The sequence below is a fragment of the Mycteria americana genome, chromosome 2 (genome assembly GCF_035582795.1).
Source record: "Mycteria americana isolate JAX WOST 10 ecotype Jacksonville Zoo and Gardens chromosome 2, USCA_MyAme_1.0, whole genome shotgun sequence".
NCBI lineage: Eukaryota > Metazoa > Chordata > Aves > Ciconiiformes > Ciconiidae > Mycteria > Mycteria americana.
Window position 1 is genome coordinate 122,222,709 of NC_134366.1, and position 23,883 is coordinate 122,246,591.

The 23,883-nt window shown below is 49.0% G+C and overlaps 1 protein-coding gene and 1 long non-coding RNA gene across 6 annotated transcripts; one reads left to right on the plus strand and one right to left on the minus strand.

Moving 5' to 3' along the window:
* Positions 1 to 491: 491 nt before the first annotated feature.
* On the minus strand, positions 492 to 13,701 carry ADCYAP1 (adenylate cyclase activating polypeptide 1). Of its 5 annotated transcripts, none has more exons than XM_075494441.1 (6): positions 12,724 to 12,831; positions 10,678 to 10,812; positions 10,088 to 10,183; positions 9,147 to 9,284; positions 8,493 to 8,607; positions 492 to 2,741 (listed from the first exon to the last, which is right to left on the minus strand). In XM_075494441.1, the coding sequence occupies exons 1-6, from the start codon at positions 12,822 to 12,824 to the stop codon at positions 2,676 to 2,678; spliced, it is 651 nt and encodes a 216-aa protein (XP_075350556.1). In that variant the 5' UTR covers positions 12,825 to 12,831; the 3' UTR covers positions 492 to 2,675. The 5 variants fall into 5 exon arrangements, with proteins under 5 accessions (XP_075350556.1, XP_075350557.1, XP_075350558.1 ...); XM_075494442.1 differs by lacking the exon at positions 492 to 2,741 and adding an exon at positions 6,435 to 7,386; XM_075494443.1 differs by lacking the exon at positions 492 to 2,741 and adding an exon at positions 13,128 to 13,701 and having other exon boundaries at positions 7,488 to 8,607.
* Positions 10,175 to 21,150, plus strand: LOC142406061 (uncharacterized). Its single transcript, XR_012774420.1, has 3 exons — positions 10,175 to 10,462; positions 16,042 to 16,225; positions 17,106 to 21,150. It is a non-coding gene; the product is annotated as an uncharacterized LOC142406061 (long non-coding RNA).
* Positions 21,151 to 23,883: the final 2,733 nt, after the last annotated feature.

Below are 23,883 nucleotides of genomic sequence, written 5' to 3' on the forward strand. Positions count from 1 at the left end.
TTCTCTGAGTGGCCAGCTCTACTGGATAGTCACAACAGTGAGGGGTTCCCCTGGCAGGACTCCTACAGTGACCAGGTTATCTGATTGATTTTATGTCCCCGTCCCATGGTACCTCCAGCTGTGTTAGGGCTCAGGAGTGTGAGCTGCAACAACTATCAGGCATGAAGTTGACTCTCTGTTTATAAGATTAAACAATGACTAAGCCTAGCAAAAAGCATAAACAGTGGTGTAATAAGGCTATCATTGCAGTATAACTAGAATGAAATGGAACTGTTATAAAACATAACTGCATTTTATTATAGCAAAGTCAAACGCAATCAGAAAACTGCTTCCTTTCAGTATAAATGTTCCACCTGTCTGCATACAGCATGCTACATAAAGTCCCCGGTTTAATCACCTCTTAGCTGTGTCATGACTCTTTCCTCATGCAAAACACAGCAGTGCACCTGACCAGCTAGGGAAACCAGAAATCATTAAACAAGCATCCAGAAATCATTAAACAAGCATAGTCTTAAAGAATCTGGCTAGTCTTCCTTAGTTTTTGTGTATTTATTGGCCCAGGGGAATAATAGATAAAATCTATCGAAGCTGTACAAAAGCAGATTAACCATTGGGTTTGTATCAGAGATGGGCTGTACCTTGTAACACCTATCTGTCAGACTGTGCTGGGGAGATACGCCGCAAGAGCGGAGAGGAACACGCGAGGCTCTAACCCATGTTGCCCAAGAAGAGCATCCTGGGCCCGGCGCAGAGGAGATGGGCTCGTAACCTGCTGGGAACAGCCTGGCCGCAGCCCACTTACGGAGGAAGTGCCCTGGTCTTCCCTCATTCTGGCAGTGAATTTGTTTTCAGAGGCACCTCTCGGAGGAGGAATGAGCTGGATTTCACACAGGCTATGGTGCCCCATAACCTGCATGATTCCTTTGGTCTGGCAGGAAAGTCATTGACCCACAGAAAGTCTTGGGAGGAAAGAGAGCTGAAGAGGATGACTATGTGTAGTGTTATAGCAGGCAGGTAGCAAGAGAGGCTGGGCTGGGTGGGCTGGATTGGGTTGGTCTCGCTTGGCTTCGTCTGGCTTGTTTCCTTGCAACTGGGGAACACCTCTTTGCTCAGGTATGACATGAACAGACCTCACGTTTTTCATTTATGCTTTTTAATCTCAGCTCTCCTGAAACAGAGATGTCACAAGGTAATATTTGCAAGGTCATCAGGTAACCTGATTTTAAAAACTCGTATCAGCTCATTAAATTAAACTCGCTGATTTACCATACAAGACCAGAGAACCAAGGAAACATAAAAAAATCAAGTAAGAAAAGAAAAGAAACTGTGAATAAAGTTTCTTTTTTTTTTTTTTGAAGCACTGAGAATGTTTGAGGAAAGCAGAGATGTAAAGGGAAAAACTTGGAGCCAGAAGATCCAAACTTCCCCTTGATTCTAAACTTAGCTCAGCCACTGGCCCACCGTGCAGATGACTCACTGCACTTCCTTGAACTTAAATCATTCCTCTTACAAAACTTGTTAAAGAAAGACGTCAGTGTAAATTAGATGTTGTATCTAAGTTTAGCTATGGCCAATATATAAATATTGGAACTTTAATGTGTTATCATTTTTGTCTGATTTAGAAATATGTGTATATACATACACATATTCATATATATACATAGCAAGGGAGAGAAAGATTTCTTTGCACTATTTTTACAATTTAATTTGCATATATTGTTATTTTGCTGGTGACATAAGAGCTCACAACTGATTAAGAGTTTAACCATTTTCGGAGCAGCCTGATTCCAACACCGCCCAAGCACTCTTCGTTCTCTCAAACTGTCAGGGAAGTTTCAGTCCCATCCAAGCGGTGGGAGCTGAGAGAGTACACATTCGGCATATAACATACATGATGGCTGATTTCTTGTGACACTAATCTTCACTCCTGAGGGAAAGGCAGTCATTTATTCATCACTCTAAAGTAACCATTCTTCTCACCATGGAGATAAATGTCAAAACAGAGATCAGCCATAGGCTGAGTCTAATCTAATCTGTCCAAAATGAATATATATTTAGATCTGTTGTCAAATCTTGAATGGTAAACCCTTTAGCCTGGGCAACTATTCTCTCAATCTGCCCTCTCCGCCTATAAATATGCATACCACATTGGATATACACTATCAGAGGACCATATTAACCCTACAAAAATGGGCAGGTTATGAGGCTGCCCAACCTTTCTGATATGAGCAAAGATTCAGAGGACAAAGCCCAAGACTTTCAGAAATGTGTAACAGAGAGGAAAAAACATACATTTTTTGTTAGAATGCTCCATCCTTTAACACCTGTCAGAAATCAGTGGGCCCTTCACTCCCAAGTGGTTGATGCAGCAAGTGAGAGAAACAGGCTCCATCCTGGATGCCCATTTTGAAGGATCTGTGGAAGATGGCAATGGAAATTCCCTTTCTTGTAAAACAGCTCATTCTCAACGCCCCTCTCCTTTCTCCCATTCCCATTTCCATGTTGGGGATGTCAGCTGGGAGGTGGTTATTTGTGCTAGAGCCTTTCCCATCCAGTTATACCCATGCAGTTTCTCATATCCTGATATTACGGCGCTGGAGGACACCACAGAAGAACCAGAAGTGACTGTCATTTTTCTGTCCAACTTCTCTATTTCATACTGCCATAAATCTCCATCAGGTTCTTTTTGAAGTGGAACGTCTGAAACTCATCTCAGAGCCTGAAGAGAAGAGGTCTTTTTTCTGTGACCCACGTAAAGAAATTATACTGTTTCAGAGATCAATACATCTTTCTATCTTACATATTTCATATCAAAGTTGTAAAACAAACACTTTTGTATAAATGGCAAACATAGGATGCTTGTCTCCACTGCTTGTAAATTTGCATATTTCTGGTTCTTAAATATCCTTGTTCAAAACTAAATCCCATTTTGAGGCTTGGATAAACCCTATCAACAGCCAGCTAACTAATTATTGCAAAAGATGCATTAGGTTTTACACTTATTCTGCCTTAGCAGTTCAACCACATTAACTCTAATGCACCATGTACTACCTCTCTTCTCTGTGGATTCCAGATAAGTAACTGAGCCATGGTCAGTTTTAGCAAAAAGCACTTCCAGACATCCCATGAGGGTTTAGACTGAACAGGCCCTCAGCTACACCAGGGTAGGATTGCTTCTAGGAACCCAAGTGCAAAAGAAGGAGATTTGGCCAACAGCCTGCTACGAGTCACTCTGACTTGCACTGTCCCAGGATTTGCCCTTAGCCTGGGCCAAATCTTTCTCTGGCATAATTACACAGATCTGCACAAGAGCTGGGTTGGGCCCATGTACCACAATGCGCAAATACACAAATGACGTTCCTGGAATGCATCTACTCTTTCTGAAGGTGACAGGAATGGGTGCCAGGTGACAGCTGAGATGACAAAACATGGTAGTTGTGCAGGAAAAAAAAATAATGTCTCCCAGAGTGAGCTCAGTAAGGTAAACTCTCTTGAAAAAGTGCTTTAACACAACTTAACACAAAGTAGTACAAAACAGGAACCAAGAGTGATCATGTCACTTCCAGGATAGGGCTTCTGTGCATGTGAAGTAATCATCTGGAAAATAAGTTAGGTGTGGGAAAGGATTATGAACAGATCATGATCTCCCAGCATGACGAAATGGCCAAGAGAGGCCAATGACCCTTGCTAGCAACGAGCAGCACCTGAGGAAGAAGAGGAAAGTTACTGCTTTTTTCCACAATCTCGAGATGGTCATTGCTGGGTACTGTAACCATTTCTAGTCTATTGCTGGGCACTGTAGCCATTTCTAGTCTCAACAGTTTAGCAAGGATGTTAATAAATACAAATGTTTCAGAAATAATGCCGTCTGTGGAAAACCTCCTTCATGGTGAGTGCTTAAAGATCAACCTTGCTACCTCAAAGATAGGGCATAGAGGACAGTAAATCTCTGCTGAAGACTACCTACATGGAGAGGAAAATCTACAGGCATTAGAGGTTCTTCAGCAGGCTACAAATCTCTTGGACTCAAAAATGAGACAAACTGAAACAAGGAACAGAGTGCCAAACTGCCACATTTGGAAAAACTTATCCAGCAAATTTGCCATTCCTGCAAGTCTTGCAATCAATACTGCTGTCATACAGAACAGCTCACTCAGAAATTAAATGCTGAATGAAGGACTCCATGAAATCCTATGCCCTGTATTATCTAAGATAGAGTAGATGATCATAAGAGTGCCTTCGGGTCTTAAAAATCTATGAATGTCGTTAAAAGGACATGTACTTCTAGAGGCTAAGCATGAGGTCATTAAAATTTTCAGCTATGTGCTTTCCCTGAAGGTTTTTCCTGAAGAAAGATTAATGATTTAGCCTGGAACTGGAAATAAGCTGCAAAAGGATCAAGTAACTGGCCCCAAAAAGATCAAACTTCCTCCTGATTTTCTGTTTTCCTTAACTCTAGGCTTAACTGTAGGTGAAAACGTATACAGCCAATAGATGAACTTTGTTTTTTAGAAGAAGGCTGAAAGGCTCCAGAGGCACATGGAGAGGAGGTCAGCACCCTCACAAGCAAATCGTGTGAAGGGCAGATGCTGGCCACTGCCAGGCTTACACCAGGGCTCTACAGAAATTGGTTCTTTCAGGCTTTTCTGGTTTTGATGACCAATGCAACTCTGTGAGAGATGTAGTGTTGCACCATGTTTCTGAGGGCTGGAATCTGGAGCAGTCTGCCCTGCTCTGGTCAGCCTCCTTTACTAACTAACTGGAGGTTGTCACTTTGACTGAATGTCAGGAGGCTTTTACAATGCGAGGCTCCAAAATCATGTATTATCTAGCCATTCTTGCTTCCTCAGCCAGCTTTCTCCATTTCTGCTGCTAGTCATATAGCAGCATACAGAACATCAGCAATCCCCACAAAATTCATGCTTTAAGACTCAATATTGCACATTTTCCAAGTGTATCATTTCAGATGGCAGTTTCAATCACTGGGAATAGAGCTGAGCTTCTTCATGAGATCCTATTTGATTTGGTAAAGAGGAATTTCAGTAGAGTGAGGCTAGGACCATCCCTATGTCATTTACAGCAGAATTTCCCTCTTCTGCATGTCTTCAACAAGTGCCAGGACTTGATGAAGAAGACCTTATTTTTCAGGTGGACCAATCCCAAGTATCATCCTCTAGCTACCAATACCAAGAAGGTCTTCAGCTTGGATCTCTTAAGCACATTTTCACTTTAGAAGGGCAGGAAATGTAGTGTGATTATATGTATGAGCACTGCATAATTACTGAATAAAACCTAACAGCTGTTTTTCGCTGTATGCTGCCTTTGGGAAACAGTGACTTGATTTTCTTACGCTACCAGACTGAGAAATCATTGTCCTCTCCCCCTCCCCCCAATAGGTATTTTTTTGCATTCTTCTCTGACCCAGTCTGCATTTAACCAGAACTTTTATCTCGCCTCACACTAATTCTTAACACATACCACTGAGACCACCAGCTTTCTACGTTCTCTCAGTGTTTTCCAGTTAGTCAGTAAAATGCTGTTGTTGCAACTAGCCTGGAAGGTGAATTCGTGGCAGAGAGGATATGACCACTCTGTTTCAAATCCTGGACTTACAGTTTTGAAAAATAAATTGCTAGGAAATGGTCATTTAATTCCTGTGCTTTGTTTTTTAATTGTATGATCTCAGAAAGAAAGAGAGTTTGGTTCAAACTAAATTGCCGCTACTTTCCAACATACTTGAGTAAAGTCCCTGAGCTACAGTAAAAATAATAAACACAAGCAGCTATCGCTAAACTAAAGTGAAGATTAAAGGTCGGAAACGCTGACCTCTACTTTGTGCCGACAAACTGCCCTGCCTGTGCTTTGGCGTTGTAGCCACCTACTACCTTGTGAAACCTAAGTAACTCTTTGTTGCGTTGCAGTATCATTTTTTAGGACAGCCCAGTACGTTTTTAATCCAAAGAAAGATGCTGCCGTTGCCCCAGCCCGGTGATGCTGGGAAGCACATTAGCGCATACAGAATGTTCATTAAAAGCGGATTAGGTGAAGATCTCATCAAACATACCGATTCCGCTTAAAATAAACGGCTCTAAGCACAGGAATTGTTAGAGGAATGGGCGGTAATCACCGACTGGTTCGGTTTGCATATTTTAGAGAATATTATTGAGCTGGTGTGTGTGGAACTGGGCTCTTTACTTCAGCAGTTCTGTTTAGTTCTACTCGAACAGAGGAGTAACCATCGGTAAAAATGTTAGAGGTTATTTGATGATAAAATGTGGAGACTTAATAAAAAGATACCCCAGGCATGACAAGTTAGAACAACGCTGCTTAAAAATGAACTAATTAAGAAAAAAGTAAATGAAATGCAGCTTTCCCTGTTAGGTTCTAGATTTCTCTCCCCCAAACATTAGACGAAATTGCGTTGTTTACAAAAATTTATTAATACAAACTTTACACACTTTATATAACAGTTATCAAAGTCCTAGTTATAGATATCATGTGTGTAATAATACTTTGTTGAAGTTCTTTTTATATTCATTTGCACACAAAATAAGTTCTCCAAGACTAACATCTACCTAAACTATGACTGTATCTCAAATCTGCTCAAATTTTGGTAAGGCTGTTGGCGTTTCTAAAAAAATCATACAAAGGATAATAACCTAGGTGATCACTTCAGAATGCTTGCGACTAGCCACTGAACTCTAACGGATAAGGTCAGAAATAAAACGTCAAGAGAGCCCTATGTCTCTATACCACAGCCGACACAAACACAGCAAACTCTGCCCATTGCCAAAGAACAGAAGAAGTACGACTAAAACGCAAGCCGATGTGTTGCAGCATCGTAGGGCCACTAAATAGCCATCCGTGAACTCGTGGCGATTTACAAGGTGAAGAGAAGGCACGAAAGCTGCAAACTGCGCCCCGCGTCCCTCCGCCCCAGCAGACCGCGCCGGCGGCAGGGCGGGCAGCGCCGGCAGGGCGGGCGGAGCTGCCGGGGCAGCCCGGGCAGGCGGTGCCGGCAGGGCGGGCAGCCGGGGCAAGCGGTGCCGGCAGTGCGGGCAGCCGGGGCAAGCGGTGCCGGCAGCGCCTGCCGCCCCGCCGGGCTCTGCCCGCGCCTCTCCCTCCTCCCCAGCGGCCGGCGGCTCTTCCCGGCCGGGGAAGGAGGTTTTCACCCGCGACTGCTTTGGTTTGGGTTGGTTTTTTTTTTTTTTGGGGGGGGGGAGTTTTCCGCCGTCTTGAATGCGGGGGTCGCTTTGTGTCTTTGGAAAGACTCCTCAAGGGTTTGTGTGGTGAGCTGGAAGGAAGCAGGTACCTACGTGTCCTCCTTCGCCACCTGCCCGGGCGGAGGGACGGGGCCAGCCCCCGGCCGGGTTCGCTGCTGCTTTACTGTCCCCCGGGCGGAAGGTAAGATAGGAGTCCGTACATAGAGCGATGAGGTGAAAATGGTTTATCTCGTTAGAAACCGGACCACAGGTGAACACTACACATTCTTTTATGACAAAAGTTTGTTTTATGAAATAAATTTTACTAAGCAATAAGCCAGAATGTAGAAAAATACATTTTACCTCCAAACTCAATAAACAAGGAACAAAAACTTTCGTAGTAGTGCATAATTCTTTAGTGGTAGCTACAACAGGGGTTCCTAAACTTGTACAATAAGAGCTTGCATAAAACAGAACAAAGGAGTGAGAGAGCGTTCACAATCTTTTTTTTTTTTTTTTCCCCAAAAGAACATAACCCAAAAAGGTGACTCAGGTGGGTTAAACAGAGCTCGGAAAAGTGCGAAGAGAGGATGAGAGGCGGGAGGGTCTACAAGAAAAAACAATCAAAGAAAAGAGCAACTCCGACCGAAAAATGCAAAGGCGAGAACCCTGCTCGTTATACATGATGAGAAGCATGGACAGCACTGGAGAGTAACACACTGTACTTTGCATCCAGGTCCAGTACCGAGCTGCCCGGGGCAGTTGGGTAGCGGATCGGAGGTGGGATCGCCTCGTCTTCCCTCGACCCTGCGGCACCGGCACCGGCACCAGCACCGGCACCGGCACCGGCACCGGCACCGGCACCGGGCCGCCCCCGCTCACTTCCCCACTCTTTCCAAACGGGTCCTGTCTCTGCTTTCGCTTTGTTCTGCAACTCTGCCCAGCCAGCCAGAAGAGCAGTGCACGGGGCTTTAGTACTTACTATCCTTGCTGCTGGTTCGGGATTTAGGGGTTGGGCTTTGGGGTTGGGCTCTTTTTGGTTTTGTTTGGAATTTTTGTTGTTGTTTTTAAACTATTTCTCCCTCCAATAGGCAACAGAGATGCACAATTTGGATCGAGCTGTTGTTTTCACGAGAGAATTATCCTCTAAGCTCATTGTTTGAGGAGACATGAATAGAGATACAACTGGAATCAAAGAAAGCAGGAGGGAAAAAAAATCGAAATCTAGAGGAAAGGGGACGCTGCCCCTTCAGAGAGGCTAGTGGCAAAGGAGCCTGCCTTGAGACTCACCGGGGGAAGAATCTGCTTCACCAATTCTCCCAAATCATTTTCCTCATAATCCCCTGGGAGCAGGGCATCCTTCTCTATGTACAGTAGCAAATGGTGAAAATTAATGTCTTCGACCCTGTCGCGGATAAAAATACTATCCTTTTAATTTCCGTTACAAAAATAGGAGTAATATTCAAAACAATGATTGTCTTTTTTTTCTATTTATTTTATATAAAAACATAAACAGCTCAGGCGAATTCTTGTTCTTTTGCAGGCTTTATATGAAGAATTGTTCTTTAGTATTCGTAGTAGTATTTATATATATATATTTATATATTATATATAACTTAATGATTGGTCCACAAAGTAGATCTGTGCGTTTCTCTAGTGCTTTTGTACAAAAGAAAAACAATATTATTATCAAAATATTCATTTAATGGCTTTACTTCATACATAAATACATGTTTAGATAACACAGGAGCGGTGATTGTTCAGTCAGTTTGGAAATGACTTTTGTTTTTAGATTTTTTTTGTTGTTGTTGGGTTTCTCTCTCTCTCTCTCTCTCTTTCTCTCTCTCTCTCTCTCTCAGGACTTTGTATACACAGGAGTGGCTGGTTACTCATCGCTACAAATACGCTACTCGGCGTCCTTTGTTTTTAACTCTTTGTTTATACCTTTTCCCCAGGACGGCTGCTAAGTATTTCTTGACAGCCATTTGTTTCCGGTAGCGGCTGTAGCTGTCCGTGAAGATGCCGTCTATGTGCCGCTTGGTCAGCGGTTCCGCCTCGTCCCCCAGGCCGCCGCTGGCACCGCTGCAAGCACCGAGAAGCACAGCTGCATCAGGCGGGGCCGCTCCGCCCCCGCCCCTCCGCGCCCCTCCGCGCCCCTCCGCGCCGCCCCCGCGGCGGCCGCTGCCCCCGGCGCAACACGTTGCGCGGAAGGTGCGCGGGGAGACAAAGGCCGCGCCGAAACCCGCTCCCGCGCCAGAGTCGGCGGCGGGAGAGACAGTATCTCCCCGCCATGAATTATTCATTGCGGCAGGGAACGCTGCTCTCCCCGGGGCTCCGTTAAGGTGTTACCTTCTGCCGAAGGGCGGCGGGTGGCACCGGGCTCGCCCCTGCCCCGCCGCCGGCGGGGAGCCCCGGGGAGCCCCGCCCGGCGCCCGGGGGTGCGCGGGGCTGCGGCCGAGTCCCCCCCGCTTCAGCCGAGCCCCGCTCATCGCTTCCGACAGACCGCTCCCCCCCAGCAGACCGGGGAGGCGGCCCAACTTCTTAATTTCAAATCGGCCGGTTGCAAAAAATTAGAGAGACATATATATAAATATATATATGTGTGTGTGTGTATGTATGTGCCCGAGCGTGTTAAACCAAACGAACCTCCGTGAACGCCCGCGCCGGCAGCCGCCCGGGCTCAGGCTGCGCCGGGAGCGAGCCGGGAGCCGCGGCCGGGGGCGGCTGAGGCCTGGGGAGCCGGACTGCCCCGGCCCCGCCGCCGGCGCAAGGAATTCCCGGCGCCGGCGGGGCAGCTTTGTTCCCGCCCGCCGCGGCCTTCGGAGCGCCTCCGCTACAGCAGCACCAACGCCCACCGCGGAACGAGAAAGAGCAGAAACCCTTACCCGACCCGCTTGGCCATCAGGGAGTGCAGATATTTCCTGGCGGATAACTGGCCCAGGAGTTTCCTGTAGGCTTTGTTGAAGATCCCATCGGCGTGCCTGGGCGGAGGGAAGAGCCCGCGGATGAGCGGCGAGGCCCGGGAGCCGGTTGCGGCGGGGTGCGGGAGCCCGGGCGGTGGCGGTGACCGTCCCTCCCCGCCGGCGAGCGGAGCGCGGCATCGCCCCGCGTCCCCCGGGACCCCTCTTCCCCACCCAGACCCCTCCCCGCCGCACTTGCTCGGCTCCGCGCTGGCTGGGCATTTCTGCTCCGTTTGCGGGAGCATCGCTAGCCCTCCCCGGGCGGGAGGCTCCCCCGTTCCCTCCCCCGCGCTGCTGGAGGTAAGGAGGCTTCTCCATTTCTTCTAGGCTTAAACTGGGCACCGGGACCCGGGCAGCGTGGTCGTTTGTTTGGGTTCGGGATTTACATTTTTTTTTTTTTGGTTGCCGTTGGCTTGTTGGGTAGCATTATTATTTTTTTCCCCCAATCGGCTCGGCCAGACCCGTTTTGCTCCCGGCTCAAAATTCACGCCTGACACCCCGCGAGCTGCAGTCACCTCTTTTCCGGTGGGTAATACAAGGTGTACATCTCGCCTATCATGGAGGACGGATTCGCTATACCGAGGGGCTCGTGGTCATAGGCGAAGTCCTGCAGGGTGTTCCCGTCCTCGTCGTAGACTTCATCCTCCAGCCTGGCAACGAGAGCAGCGAGGGGAAGGAGTCAGCCGGGCTCCCCGGGGCGCTCCGCTCCGCTCCCCGCCGCCGGCTCCCGGCTGCCTCGGTGGCCGCCCCCGGCGGAGCCGACCCGGGCGCCCCGTCCGTCTGCCCCCATCCCCTCCCTGCTCCCGCCCGCTCCCCATCCCCGCCCTCCGCCTCCTCTGCGGGGCAGGACCACGGGGGAGGGAACACACCCGCCGTCAGACGTGCTCCCAGCAAAGCCCCAAACATCCCCCCCCTCCCGCTCCCCCCCGGCCCCCGCCCCGGCCCGAGAAACAGCCCCTCTCTGCCACAGCCGCGGCTGGCGCTTCCCGAGCGGAGCGCACGCACGCACAGGCGTGCAGGCTGCCGCGCACACGCACACGCACACGCACACACGCGTCTGTGTGCCAGGGGCTGGGCGGGAGCCAGGCGACCTCCCCGGCGCAGACGGGGCGGTGAGCGGCAGCCCCGCCGCCGGGGCCGGGGGCCGCGCCCCGCTCCTCCCCGCAGCGCCCGCCGGGCTGGGGGGGCTTCGCCTGTTGTTGTTTTTCGTTGGATGGTGCTTCTGCCCTTCGAGATCTCGCCGGTTTTGTTCCCCCCCCAGCCCCCCCTCCGCTCTCTGCCTCCCTCTCTGCGGTACGATGTAGGTCATTGTATGTTACAGGCAGCTATTTTTGTCTGTGAGCTTTAGCGGAGGTATTAATAATAGATGCCGCTAAAGTGTTTCACTCCTGCTAATTCAGGCGCTTGAATGAAGAGAGCCGGGTTGCTGCCGGCTCATGGCCCCGCAGGCCACCGAGCCCGCTGCCCTGCAGCCCCTCTGCCCGGGGAGGGGAAGGGGGCTGCTCTGGGCCAGCCCCGACGGGCTCCCGGTTCGTGCAAGGACACCTCGGAGCCCCAAAAAGGACACCTTCCTCGGACAGCCTTGCGCGCCCGGCATCGCCCCCCGCTCACAGCTGAGCCGCACGGCGGTGCCCCCCGCAGGGCACCCCGGCATGGAGCCAAGCGCCGGTGGGGCAGGACAACAGCACCGAGCCCAACGCTCCCCCCCAAGCCAAGCAACACCGGTCGCCCAAGCAGGCTACAAGCAGGGTGGGACCAGGCTGCCAGCGGCCGGCCCGGCCCGGGTACCCTGCGCCCCCAGCCACGACCCAGCACGGGAAACTCGCTTGTGCCGACGCCTCTGGGGGTCCCCCACTCCTGCCCCAAACAGCGGGGTCCAAACGCCCCCGGCTCCCAGGTGGAAAGGGACAGCACAGGCATCAGCCTGCGCTGGAGCCCAGCAAGACAACTCCGAACAGTCAGAGACAACCGAACAACCCTGTGCCAGCCGCTTTCCCCCTTGAGAAGGGAGGTCGTATACAGACAGGTAAACAGGGGAAGAGACTGAATGCCCGTCAACTCCAATGCTGCTACACCAACCATGACAGCTCTCGCATGCTTACAGTCAACGGCGCACCCGTGTGTCCCCCCGCTCCCCCCGGTCCGGGCAGGCGATGCTCGCCGTTCACTGTGGGCGAGCTGCGGGCAACCGAAAGCGGGGCAGGGCAGGGGGCAGGCGGGGGGAAGCTGCTGGGCCTCCCCGAGATGCGGCCGCAGCAGAGCAGGTCCCCCCCTCCCCGGGGACAAGAGGTCGCAGGTTAACCGAGCCGGGATCCCGGGGAGCTGCCCCGGGGGAAGCCAGTGCTGCAGCCGGGGGGGACTCCCCTCCCGGCGGCTCCTCTCCCGCGGCGGAGCGGGTGGGCACACGGCCGAAGTGGAATGGGGTTCGTTTGCTGACGCTCTCCCCATCCCCGTCCCCTTCTACTTTCCTCCCCGGTAAGGTTCCCCTGCCCTTAGCAAAGCCGGGGCAGCGGGGGCCTGACGGGGTCCCGGCGGAGCCCCCGGGCGGGGGTCGGACCTACCTGAGCGCCGGGTACTGAAGTCCGGCCGCAGGTGAGCAGTAGACGCTGCAGTGCATTATTATGCCATAGACCAGGAGTGCTAGGATCGCTTTGCTACACATTGCCACTCTGTGCGGGAGGGAAAGGAAAACCGCTGTCAAAAAAAAAAAAAAAAAAAAAAACGGGAAAAAAAACCACCCCACGACCCACCGAGCCCCCGGCCGAGCCTGCGGGGGAGGGAGGCAGCGCGGCCCCTGGGGGCGAGCGCCCTGGGCAGCCGGGTGCCGGCGCGGAGCAGGGCGGAGAGGCGCGGAGCGGTGCCCGGCGCGGAGCGCTGCCGCCGCCGCCCGCCCCGTCGGTGCCCGCCCGCCCGCCCGCCCCGGGAGCGCTGCGGGAAGGCCCGGCGAGCCGCCTTGTGTCCTTACCATTAAACTCTAAACACCCGGCACTAAGAGCGTTTGGCTGCGAAACTAAAAGGGCAGGTCTTAAAAAAACAAGAAGGGGGATAAAAAAAAAAAAGACCCAAAACGGGGGGGGAAAAATCGAGCTGTCTCCCAAGTTGCGGCCGAAAGGAGTTAAAACCCTCGTGGCATCGCCTCTCCGATGGGCGAAGGACCCGCGGGATGAAGAAGACGCAAAAGCAGAAGTTAGTTGTTTGCTGGTTTTAGGGGAATCCACTCCAAAAAGAAAAAGAGAGAGAGGAGGGGGGAGAAAAAAAGGAAAAAGATAAAGGAAAAAAAGTTTGCAGGTAGCAGCACAGATGTGGAGTGGAGTCTGCAAGGGAAGGGAGAAAGAGGGATGGAGCGAGGTGTCGCCGGAGAAGGGAGCGCAGGGGAAGGGGGAAGAGAGCGAGCGAGCCCGAAGAGGGAGCGGAGGCGGGGAGCCGCGGGCTGGCTGCGTGCGATGTTGTCTTCCCCAGATCTCTCCCCTCACTGAGCGCCTTCAGCCTTCTCCTCTTCTTCTCTTCCTGCTCGGTGGCTCCAAACTTGACCAGCCTTCCGCAGCCTTCCGTCTGATACGCAATTAGCAACAAAATCTTTGCAAACACCCCGCTTCAGCAAGAGCCCTCTTCGTAAACATTTGCCTGCTTGTTACCTTAGAGGACGGGCAATATTGTTTGTTGCCCCCGTGGTGGTGTCCGGATTTTTATTCATGAATCAAATGCCTTTTTTTTTCCCCAGTCACGTAATAATCGGGTATCAGAAAAGACGTCACCACCCCAATTCCTCAAGGAACACAGTTCTGTGTCGTCCTCAAAGATGAGCTTATCAGGAGTCATAAAGCTTCTCATAAACACCAACTCACACTTCCCCCCCAAAAAAATTAGAAAAAAAAAAAACAAACCAAGAACAGCAACACACAGACACCCCCCCCCCCCCAACCTATCCCACGAACCTAAAAGGATGCTCGCCACGGTCAGGTTTTACCTGACGTGGGAAGGGTCCAGGAGGCGGAGGAGGGCGGTTTGGGGTGGGGTGGGGGTCCCCGGACCTGGCGGGCTCCCCCGCTGCTTTGCTCCGCGTCTCTCCGCGGTGCCAGCTCACCCCGCGCCGGAGCCCGGGACCGCGGCTGGGCGCGGGCCCCCGCGGAGCCGCCCGGCCCTGAGCGCGCAGGCGGACCAGCCCCGGCGCGGAACCCCCACTTCCACGGAGATTTGGGGATAGGAGTGCTTTTTTTTTTTCCTGAGCCCCCTTTTCTTTTTTTTTTTTTTTTCCCCAAGATTGTTAGTATTGTTCTCATTACGCAAGGCTCCCCCCGGGGACACCAGCAGCGCCGTAACCGCTCCGCGTGTGCCGCAGCCGCGGGGGGCGGGAGACGGGCCCCACGGCCGCCCCGCGGAGAGGGTCCCACGCGCGGCCGCCACGGCCTAGGGGTGGCGGGGGCGGCTTTTCCCCCCCCTCCCTTGGCCCGACCCTCTCCCCTCCCCGCCTTGTGCAGAGACAGATGTGCGACTCGCAGCGCTTGGCAGAGCGGGAGGGGAGAGGATCGCCATAAGGAAAAAAAAAAAAAAAAAAGAAAAAACAGGGGAAAAAAAAAAAAGTTGATTTGCCGGAGGGGCTGGGAGGGAAATCCCTTCTCTGGGGAGTTCCCCGCCGCCGGGATTGTTTTCCCCCAAGTGATGCGGCGGGCGGCGAGCGGCGGGCGCGGACCACCGGCGGGCTCCCGGCCGCTGCGACTGCGCTCGTCTCCGCGCTCTCCTCCCTCAGCGGCCGAAAATCATTCGGCCCTTCATTTCCGAGAAGAGATACAGGCTGCAGGAGCCATTACTGCACATTTTAATTATTGGGATCATAAGCAGAGAGTTCAGGAAGCAGCAATAATTTAGTTCTCCTGTTTCCTATTTGAATGGGTTCGGTGTAACACGCTTAGATGAGTTATTTGAGCCCAAATCGATTTCTCAAAAACAACAACAACAAAGAACACACCATACAATTACATTCCTATTACGGTCATTTAAGGTTTCAATCTTTTCCGGGGATAAAGGAAATTTAACGCGGATGAATTATTCCCGCAGAAATAGCCACCGACGCGGTGCCGGGGCGGGGGGGGGGGGGGGGGGGGACAGGACGCGGGACGCAGCGGGACGCTATCCCAGTTGTCATTCGTGCCGGGCATGTAGGACCGGGAAGGGTCCCCGGCAGGAGAAGGGACGGCGGAGGGCGCAGGGCGGGGAAGGGGACACCCCGCCGCTCCCGGTTGCCCCGATGGGGGAAGCCCATCGCGCCGCCGGCCGCTGGCGCAGCGCCCGCCGCTCCCCGCGCTCCGCGGCCGCGGAGCGCGGGGAGCGGCGGGCGCTGCGCCAGCGCGGATCGTCCGTGAGCGGAGGGCGCCACCGCGCGGGCAGGAGCGCGCCTGCCGCCGCCGCCGCCACCGCGGAGCCGCCGTCGGGCGGGTCGGGGGTGCCCCGTCCCCCGGCTGGGGCCGGCTCGGGAGAGCCCCCGCGGTCCCCGCCGGGCTGCCGGCCCCGGCTGTGAGAGCGGCCGGCGGGGAAGGGCTGCGCTCCGCCTTCCCTGGCTGCCGGCGCCGGGCTTTGGGGGATGTCGGGTTTTGGGGTGGGTTTTTGTTTGTTTCCTTTGACATGGCTCTGTGGCAGTGGGTGTAAATATGGGCTTTTCTGGAAAGAAGGGTGCCAGGGATAGTGTGGGTAACTGCGGTTTGCAGGCTTGAACCACACACTCAGCCTAAAGAACAGGAAGGAAATACTCTCTCTTTCCAAAGAGACCGGAGTCACGGGCAATACGTTGTAAAGCTGTGGCTGTTTTCACCTGAGAAACGCTACTTTCAGCTACTTTTTATTTACACCGCCTCATTTCCTCTCTTCCGTCCCCACTCCCCCAGAGCCTTACAGAAAGTACCAGGATGCCTGAAATACTGGGCATCAGCAGCACAGAGATACAGATTCCCGTAAAATAGAAGCTCCAGACCCCACGTAGCGGCCCGGTGCCACCCTGGTGGTGCTGCGCATGCAGGAGCGATGTCAGGATGGTTTGCAAAAAATACAGCTTCTAAGCTCTCATTCGGGGTGAGTAACTCACACGTGATTCATGCCAATAAAAGTCTCACAGAGTCTCACTCTACTTCACGGGTGTGCCTGTGCAACGTGAATATGCATATGACATGACTGCGGTTTAGGCTGAATAAATAAAGGTTTAAATCTGGTCTCCGTGTATAAGTACATTTCTAGATACCTCTGTCATTTCAAGGCTGAGAGGGATTTAAGGTTTATAACACTTGCCTCTAAGGCAAACTCCTAAGGCAGCATCTGAAGAAAAGTAGGTTTTTTCACTGGCAGAATTTCCTTCATCTTTCTCCTACCAGCTTAAATTAGACCTTTTAATTTACCTGACTATGCTATTTTAAATATCTATTTTATTAACTAGAGCATTATAATTCTATAGATATTTCTAGGGGAGCTTACATCCTCTGAGCCTTGTTAAGCCTGACCGGGACTGACTGCTCTAAAACCCCCTGCCATAGGTTTAATTCAAAGGAACATATTTCATCATGTACCATGATGGGTATCTGTTCCACACCTTAGAAAACCCTTTTTTGCATATTTATACATATTTTGTAAAAAATACCACGAGTAATCTATCAAACCATCAGGAACTGTAGTGGGCCATAAAGCCGGATGATATCTCACGCACACTTGTCAGATGTCCAGCCACTCTATTCATATTTTCTCAGTACGTCCCACCTTCGCTGCGTATTTTAAAAGGAACCTGGAAGACTGACGGATCTGGAATATGTAATTTTATCATGAAAGGGCACATGTTTTTCTGCCAATATAGAAAAGGATGAAATCTTCTTTCTCAAAAGCAAACAATCCTGCCAACCCAGCTGTCTCTCTCTCACACACACACTATGGGTTTATCGTCTATCATGTTATTATCTCTTCCCAGGCCTCCTTTCTACTGGGATGGCTTGGGGAACCCATCGCAGACCAGTCTGCCGATGAGTACACATCTGCATCAGCTCTATGAACGTAACACCAGCCTTCACTTTTTCTTGGCTTTCCAGCCTCCTCCTCCCCGAGAGCTAGCTCCTAGGAAGGACAGACTTGTCAGAGGGGAGATTAACTCATCCATGAAGTCACTCAGGTGTAGCTGTGGTCATCTGATAGCAGCTTATTAGGGGATTGCCTGGCAGAAGAACAGAAGTTATTAAAGCTCAAGCAGGGGAAGCCAGGGCTTGGCGGACATTTCAGCACTTCCAGCTGAGACACGGCACCCACAGCGGAGGCAGGAAAGCCCCGCTTTCCTCATCGAGGCTCGATTGCAATCGACTCAGGGACAGAGAACACTGAAGCGTCTCATTTGCAAAGTTGTTTTTCTTTTATTAAATTGTCCCCTCTTGTGCTTTCTTTTTTAAGTCAAAGCAGTGGTATGTTTAGGTGCACTGTGGAAAGCATATACATCTGTGTGCTTCTGTCGCAGACTGAAGAAGCAAAGCTCTAATCCATCCCGCACTCGGGGATGTTCTGGGCAGGAGGTACAAACTACGGAAAAAATAGAAAGCAACAACTAGGGGCCATACTGGGACTTCAACTCTCTCCAGACATGAGAGAGGCAAGCCTTGCCTGGTGGCCGCAACCCTTGCCAGCCTCTTCGCAGGTGACCACCAAGCATTAGCAAAGTCTTTGTGAGGATCTTCCAGATAATTCCTTGCTGTCTTTTATAATCTTAATTATATTTCCAAGCAAACAGTTAAAAAACATTCTTAAGTGTATATGCACTCTGAGGAAAAGAGCTGGGCTTTTTTTTCTTTTCTTTTCCGAAGTGAGGAGGCAGGACAGTATTTCCCAGGGCAGCCGTGTGGGAGCAGCAGGCGTGCAGCCATCCCACTCTGGCCCCTGCTTAGAGCTCACGGTGAGAGACAAGGCCAGTGGGCTGCCAGTGTCTTGCGGGATTGCCCACACAGAAGCTCAGTGTTCGATCTTACATGGTGGGCGTCCTCCTCCCCCTTTTCAGTAGATGAAGCCAGATGACTACGACAACACAGAGGCAAAGGAAGAGTCATTCCCATCCAAACACAAAGGCAAGAAAAGCACTTTCTAGATGAATGAAAGACCAAACAGTGGACGCGGTTCCACAAGGAGGTACCACCACGCTATGCGTGTGACAGATAATTTCCATGGATGACCAATAGATACATTTATAACCTCCCGTCCCGCAAGTAAATTCGTATTCTGCAAGAGAAGAAAAAAATTTTCCTTGATGCTTTCTGACAATGGTTCTTTGATCAATCATTTATATATGAAAAGTAGAGAAATAAATTATGAAAGGCAAACAACAACAAAAAACCCCACCTTTTGAAGACTTAATATTCCAAAGGCCTACTCTGCACTAAAGCCAGCAACCTACAAAATGCCACTAAAGATCTTGCTAGTCTGCAGGGCAGAGTGAAAGCCTTTAGCACTGGCAGCAGGTCTAGCTCTATTCCCACTCTCATTTGCATTTGGTCCGGTGTTCAGGGAGGGGTAACTCCTTAAGCAGGTTGAATATACAAAGTTTCAGAGAATGCTGCTGAGCCACAATAATTTTTACTGTGGCTCATATAGCAACAATATCTTTGTGTGCCAGGTTGCTTTAGATGCAGCTGTAACCCACTGTGAACAGCAAGTACTGGTTTTGTACCCAAATGTGACAGAATTTCGGGTACACCTTTAGAAACAGTGGGACTGCCACGTGCCTGTGTCCAGAAACTAAAATCCATCTGTAGTTCTGAGGTATTGCTAATGGCATAGCTAAAGTTATTCATAGTTTAGATTTACCAGAAATAGTCGGAACAAATTAATTATGAATTAGAACATTTCTTATCATCGCAGGAGCGAGAGGGAATAAATAGAATCATCCATATTTTCTTATTACAAAACAGTGTGCAGCCTATTACCAAACACTAATTTGGTGTTGCTTGTGCTGGAAAACTGTTGAAGGGTCCCTGGCTCCTGACAGCGCGGCTTAATTCAGTCTGACGGGAGCAAGGCTGCGCAGAAGCAGGCCAGGGCGGGCAGGTGAGGACCATCCCAACAGGGGTGAATCCCAGCCTGCCAGAGCCGGGCGCCGCTCAATAATTCCAATTAACCACGCTAAAGACAACAGAGACGGGTCACGCAGAGCCCAGTAAATATCCATCAGAACCGCATATTGTGATGAGAGAATAACGAAGTCTGTCTCATTAAGGAAAAGAAAAAAGACATTTGGTTGGGCATAGAAGCCCGTCCTCGGTGGCTCGTGCACCCTGCAGTGCTCCGTCTGCCTCGTGGGGCTGCGGTCCATGCTGGCCACAGCCACAATTGTCCTGAGCGTGGGAGCCCTTCATGCGGCTTAGCTCCCCGTTTTGTGCGTAGTGAGCAACGGGGAGGGTTCCCGCATCCCTTTGCGGCGCAGGAGGGCCCCTGCTCGGCCAGATGCATAGCTCCAGAAAGACAAAGGGTGTGGGCTGAGACCGGGGAGCTGGGTTTGCTGGCCTCTGTGCCGGGAGTTGACTGGACAGCAGAGACTAGGGCCGAGAGCCAGACACCGGAGCCAGGAGCCAGCACATGCTTTTTGGCTGCTGGCGTAACTGGGCTTGCAGAAGGCACCGGGACATTTGCACGGCGGCTGTCCCCAGCGAGGCCGTGGGTTGGATTTCTCCGTCAGCAGCCCACACTGACAGCCGCTTCTCCGGCTGTGTGAGACCAGGGGCTATTTTAGCACCTGATTGCCTTTAACTGCCAGTTTCTGGGCTTCCCAGGCTCTGAAACACACCGTAATCAAACAGCATAAAATGAATATCTAACTGCAGACATGACCCACTGGGGGATGTTTAAGGGCCAAAGCCTGTAACTATAAGGCAGCATCACTGTTTTTAAACATTTTTTTATTCATTTAACTTCAATAAAGTACTTGGGTCTACTTAGCCTAAAAGGAAATGGGTGATTCTTAGTTTTTATATTTAAAGATAGCAAGAAGAATTTCTTGTGTGTGGCCTTATGGTCTGATCCATCTCTATCCTCTAATAAAATATATTTCTGTAACAGCTGAGGCAATTAATCACTTAAGCAGAATTGGATTACAATCTCCATTACTTGAAAATCTTTAAAGTCAGGCTTGCTGTCTTTCTAAAAGATCCCAAGCTATTGAGCCATTCTTTGCCCTGCTTTATGCAAAGGTCAGACTGGATGTTGGTAATGGCCTCTTGTAATGTCAAAAATCGGTCTCTGACCCTTGTAATGCCACAGGAAAGACTCTCACTGATTTCAGACAGAACTGCACTAGATTTATTGACCTTTCTCATTAGGAATGAAGATTGTCTGCAGAAACTCCTATGCAATTTCATAACTCCAGGTACGTGTCTACTGAGCTCATTATGTAAATACTGCTGCCTTTGGTCCTTTTTGAATTTCATAGCAGTTTACAACCAGAAGTTGCTAGGACATTGCAAGACTGAACCTTCTCTTTTGACCCCCAAATCTGTGTTGAATCTCCAGAGGTTACTGGATTTGTCAACAGTAATAACAAAATAATAAACTATGATACACTGTAGGTATGTTTAAAATCCTGAAACTTTGATATGATATTTTTCACTGCGGTGAAATTCCCTTTCCTGGGGCTTTCTTGCTACCAAGTGCAACTATATTACTGACTTTGCATATGGGTTTTCAGAAAAAAGTAGTTAATTGCATATAATTTGGGGTGATTCTCTGACATATTTTACTCTACAGCAAAACCAGTTTTCTTCTAAGTCTCAGCAACACTTGAGATTGTTCTAAAATGTATATATTGGTTTTGTTTTAACTATCCAAAATGAGTGTTTTACCATTGGATAAAGAACTTCAGTTACCTTCTCTGATTTAAAATCTGAGGGTGACAAGAACTTGCTCTGAAATGCAATAGACAAGAAGTATGAGCAAGGAATTATAGAAATAACATTATCTTATTATTTAATGCTAACAATCAAAGGTAGTTTGGCTTTTGGGTTTTAGTTTTGTTTTGATTTTTTTTTTTAAATAAAGACTCCACAGCGAAATACATTTATATGTTTCACTTACCTCTCTGGGAAAAAAAAAATACTCTCTTTTTTTTTTTTTTTTTTTTACTCATTTTACTCTCATTCAAAAGAAAGCCATTGTCAAGAACATTATTTATTCAAACCTCTCTTCTATGGAAAGTAAATAACTCTGTTTTGAATATATCTCCTGACCTTATCTCCTCAGATCAGTTCCACCAGTTCTGTTCAGAGCCAGGGATTGCTTCTGATGTACCGTTCATTTCCACACATCCTCTGTTTCTTGTCTCCCATTCCTAATATAGAATATTTTTTTGTAATTAACCCAGAGCCTGAACTATAAGGTAAATACTGGAATATGGGTATAAATTTCTGTTTATGAAAGGGGCAAATATTTGTTCAGTACTGAGAAAATTGTGCTAAAACCCCCATGTCATAGATTTAGGAAAAAAACTTGTATTTTTTTTCTAGATGAAAGACGAGCTGCATGTGGTCTGCTGATGAGATGCCTATACTTATTGTGGGTTCTTCATGTTTATAAAATATGCTACAATTATGTAATAACTTTCATCCGAAAGCATTACTACTAATCTCACAATGCTCTTATAAGGCATATATTTATTAATATATTACATTTATTTTACCCAGTACAGTATGAAATACAGCAAATTCAGTAACTTCCTTGGGAGCACATAGTTAAAAAACAGAATAGCTCTAAGATAAATACCTGATCCCATTGATGTCAAAGACAAAGATCCTAACGACTTTAATGGGGTCAGAAGATCACTTTTGGTAACTTGACTCCAATTTTTTGCCAGTGGTGGACGCTTACTACTCAGGAATAACACTTCCCGTGCCTCCAAACACTCAGTGCCATTAATCTGTAAAGTAAATATCTGCTGATGAGTTCTGTCATGGATTCAGGGGAGTAAAGTATTTAGTCTCTAACGAAGAATGATTTTAGTTGAAGAAATTCCTGTCCCACCCGGCAAAACAGTGGTCGTTGGGTGATGGTCTCCACCAGTGCATGTAGAAATCAGCATCACTTAAATGGCAAAGAAAACTATGCCTCCAAAACAGAAAATGTAAGTGAATGACATGAAACAGTAGTGAATTCCTGTAGTCGTTGTTAGTTTGATGATTAATAAATTGAACTAAACTAAAAATAACTAAACTCACATTACTCATCCTCCGAGAACAAGGTAATCAAAGGAGACTTTGCAACTGAGCAAAAGCTGTCCTTCAAAAGGAATCTTTCCCCATCTCCCGTGTTGATTAGTGAACAATACTGCTAGTCATTACACTCAGTATAGTTGGTGTCCTTCCTTGATTTTCCTGGGAGAAGAAGAGGCAGTAGGGAGTGCTGAATCACGAGTTTTCCTCATATTTTTTCTTAATGAACAATAGCGTGCACTGCTGTTCTGGAACACAGCACCAGGTAATGTCAGCACAGTCACTGGAGTGCGTTAGAAAGATGACAACAGTTCCCAAGCATTGATCCACAGACTAAAAGCATAAACTTGCTATTAGGATGTGAAGAGAAGTGTAGTGTCCAATGATTTCTCCTGTTTTCAAAGTCTGCATTTGATTTAAGTAGTTAAACCTATAGTAAATACTTTCTCAGGATCATTCCTCCCCATTTCTACAGATACCACAGGATGGGAGACAAATCACCCCAGAACGCATGATTCATGGTTATAAAATTTAGGAATGGTTAACTGGGAACAGTGCTGCAACGCATCAAATCCTTGTGGTATTCTGTGCTGTGCTACATTAGTCCTAAGCCTAAATGAGCCTGCAACGAAAGGGAAGCTCATCTTGAAGAAGAAAATAGCTTCTCTGCTCCAGTTAGGTGATATAAAACTGAAAGGTCACAGAGATATTAAACTCAAATTTTTTGGACTAGTAAGAAATGTAGAAAAGGTGAGGGGGTTGTGGATTTCTTTTTTCAGATGTATTTGTGGAAGGAGCAAAGTAGAGTGAAGTCAGGTACGGCTCTAATTCCACAGAGATCTGCGAGCAAAGCACTTACAGTTGCTTTAACTCACAGCTACTGCCTTACTTTTGCTGAGCACTGCATACCTGCAACTCCCAGTGAACTACTACATGTCGCTACTATACTTACATGGCCTGGAGTCTTGTTTAGAAATGTAGCAAGTTTTAAATATGTAAATACAACAAATGGGAGTGTTGTATACTTGCCTTCCTCGGGTCTGGGCTGTTAATGGCACCTGCATAGTACTGGGTGTAGGAACTGTTTATTTCACATTATCTTACACCTTCAGATTGTCTTCTAAGTGAAATGTTAAGGCAGGGCTAAAAGGAAAACTCTCTAGGGGTAACAGCTTTACACTACTCTTCCAAGGGGACCAGCAGAAGCTGTACCTTCAATGGAAACTCCTAAACATCATTTGTACAAAGCACCTGAAAGTATGTTATAAGGAAAACCCTGGATGTGAATGAAGCGGTATTGCACAGAGAACAGTAAAGTTCATATAAATGTATTTCAAAGAAGCCCTGTGATGCACTTTTTAATAATCCAGCCCCAGATTCCCTCTCTTTCTGTCACATCCTCATCACTCAGTTTTGCTTTGGCAAAAGCTACAGCAGTACAAGATGCATCCATCCATCCTGTCCTGTCCCACCCTGTCCTATCCGCCCACAGCCAGCCATAACCTGCTAAATGTCACA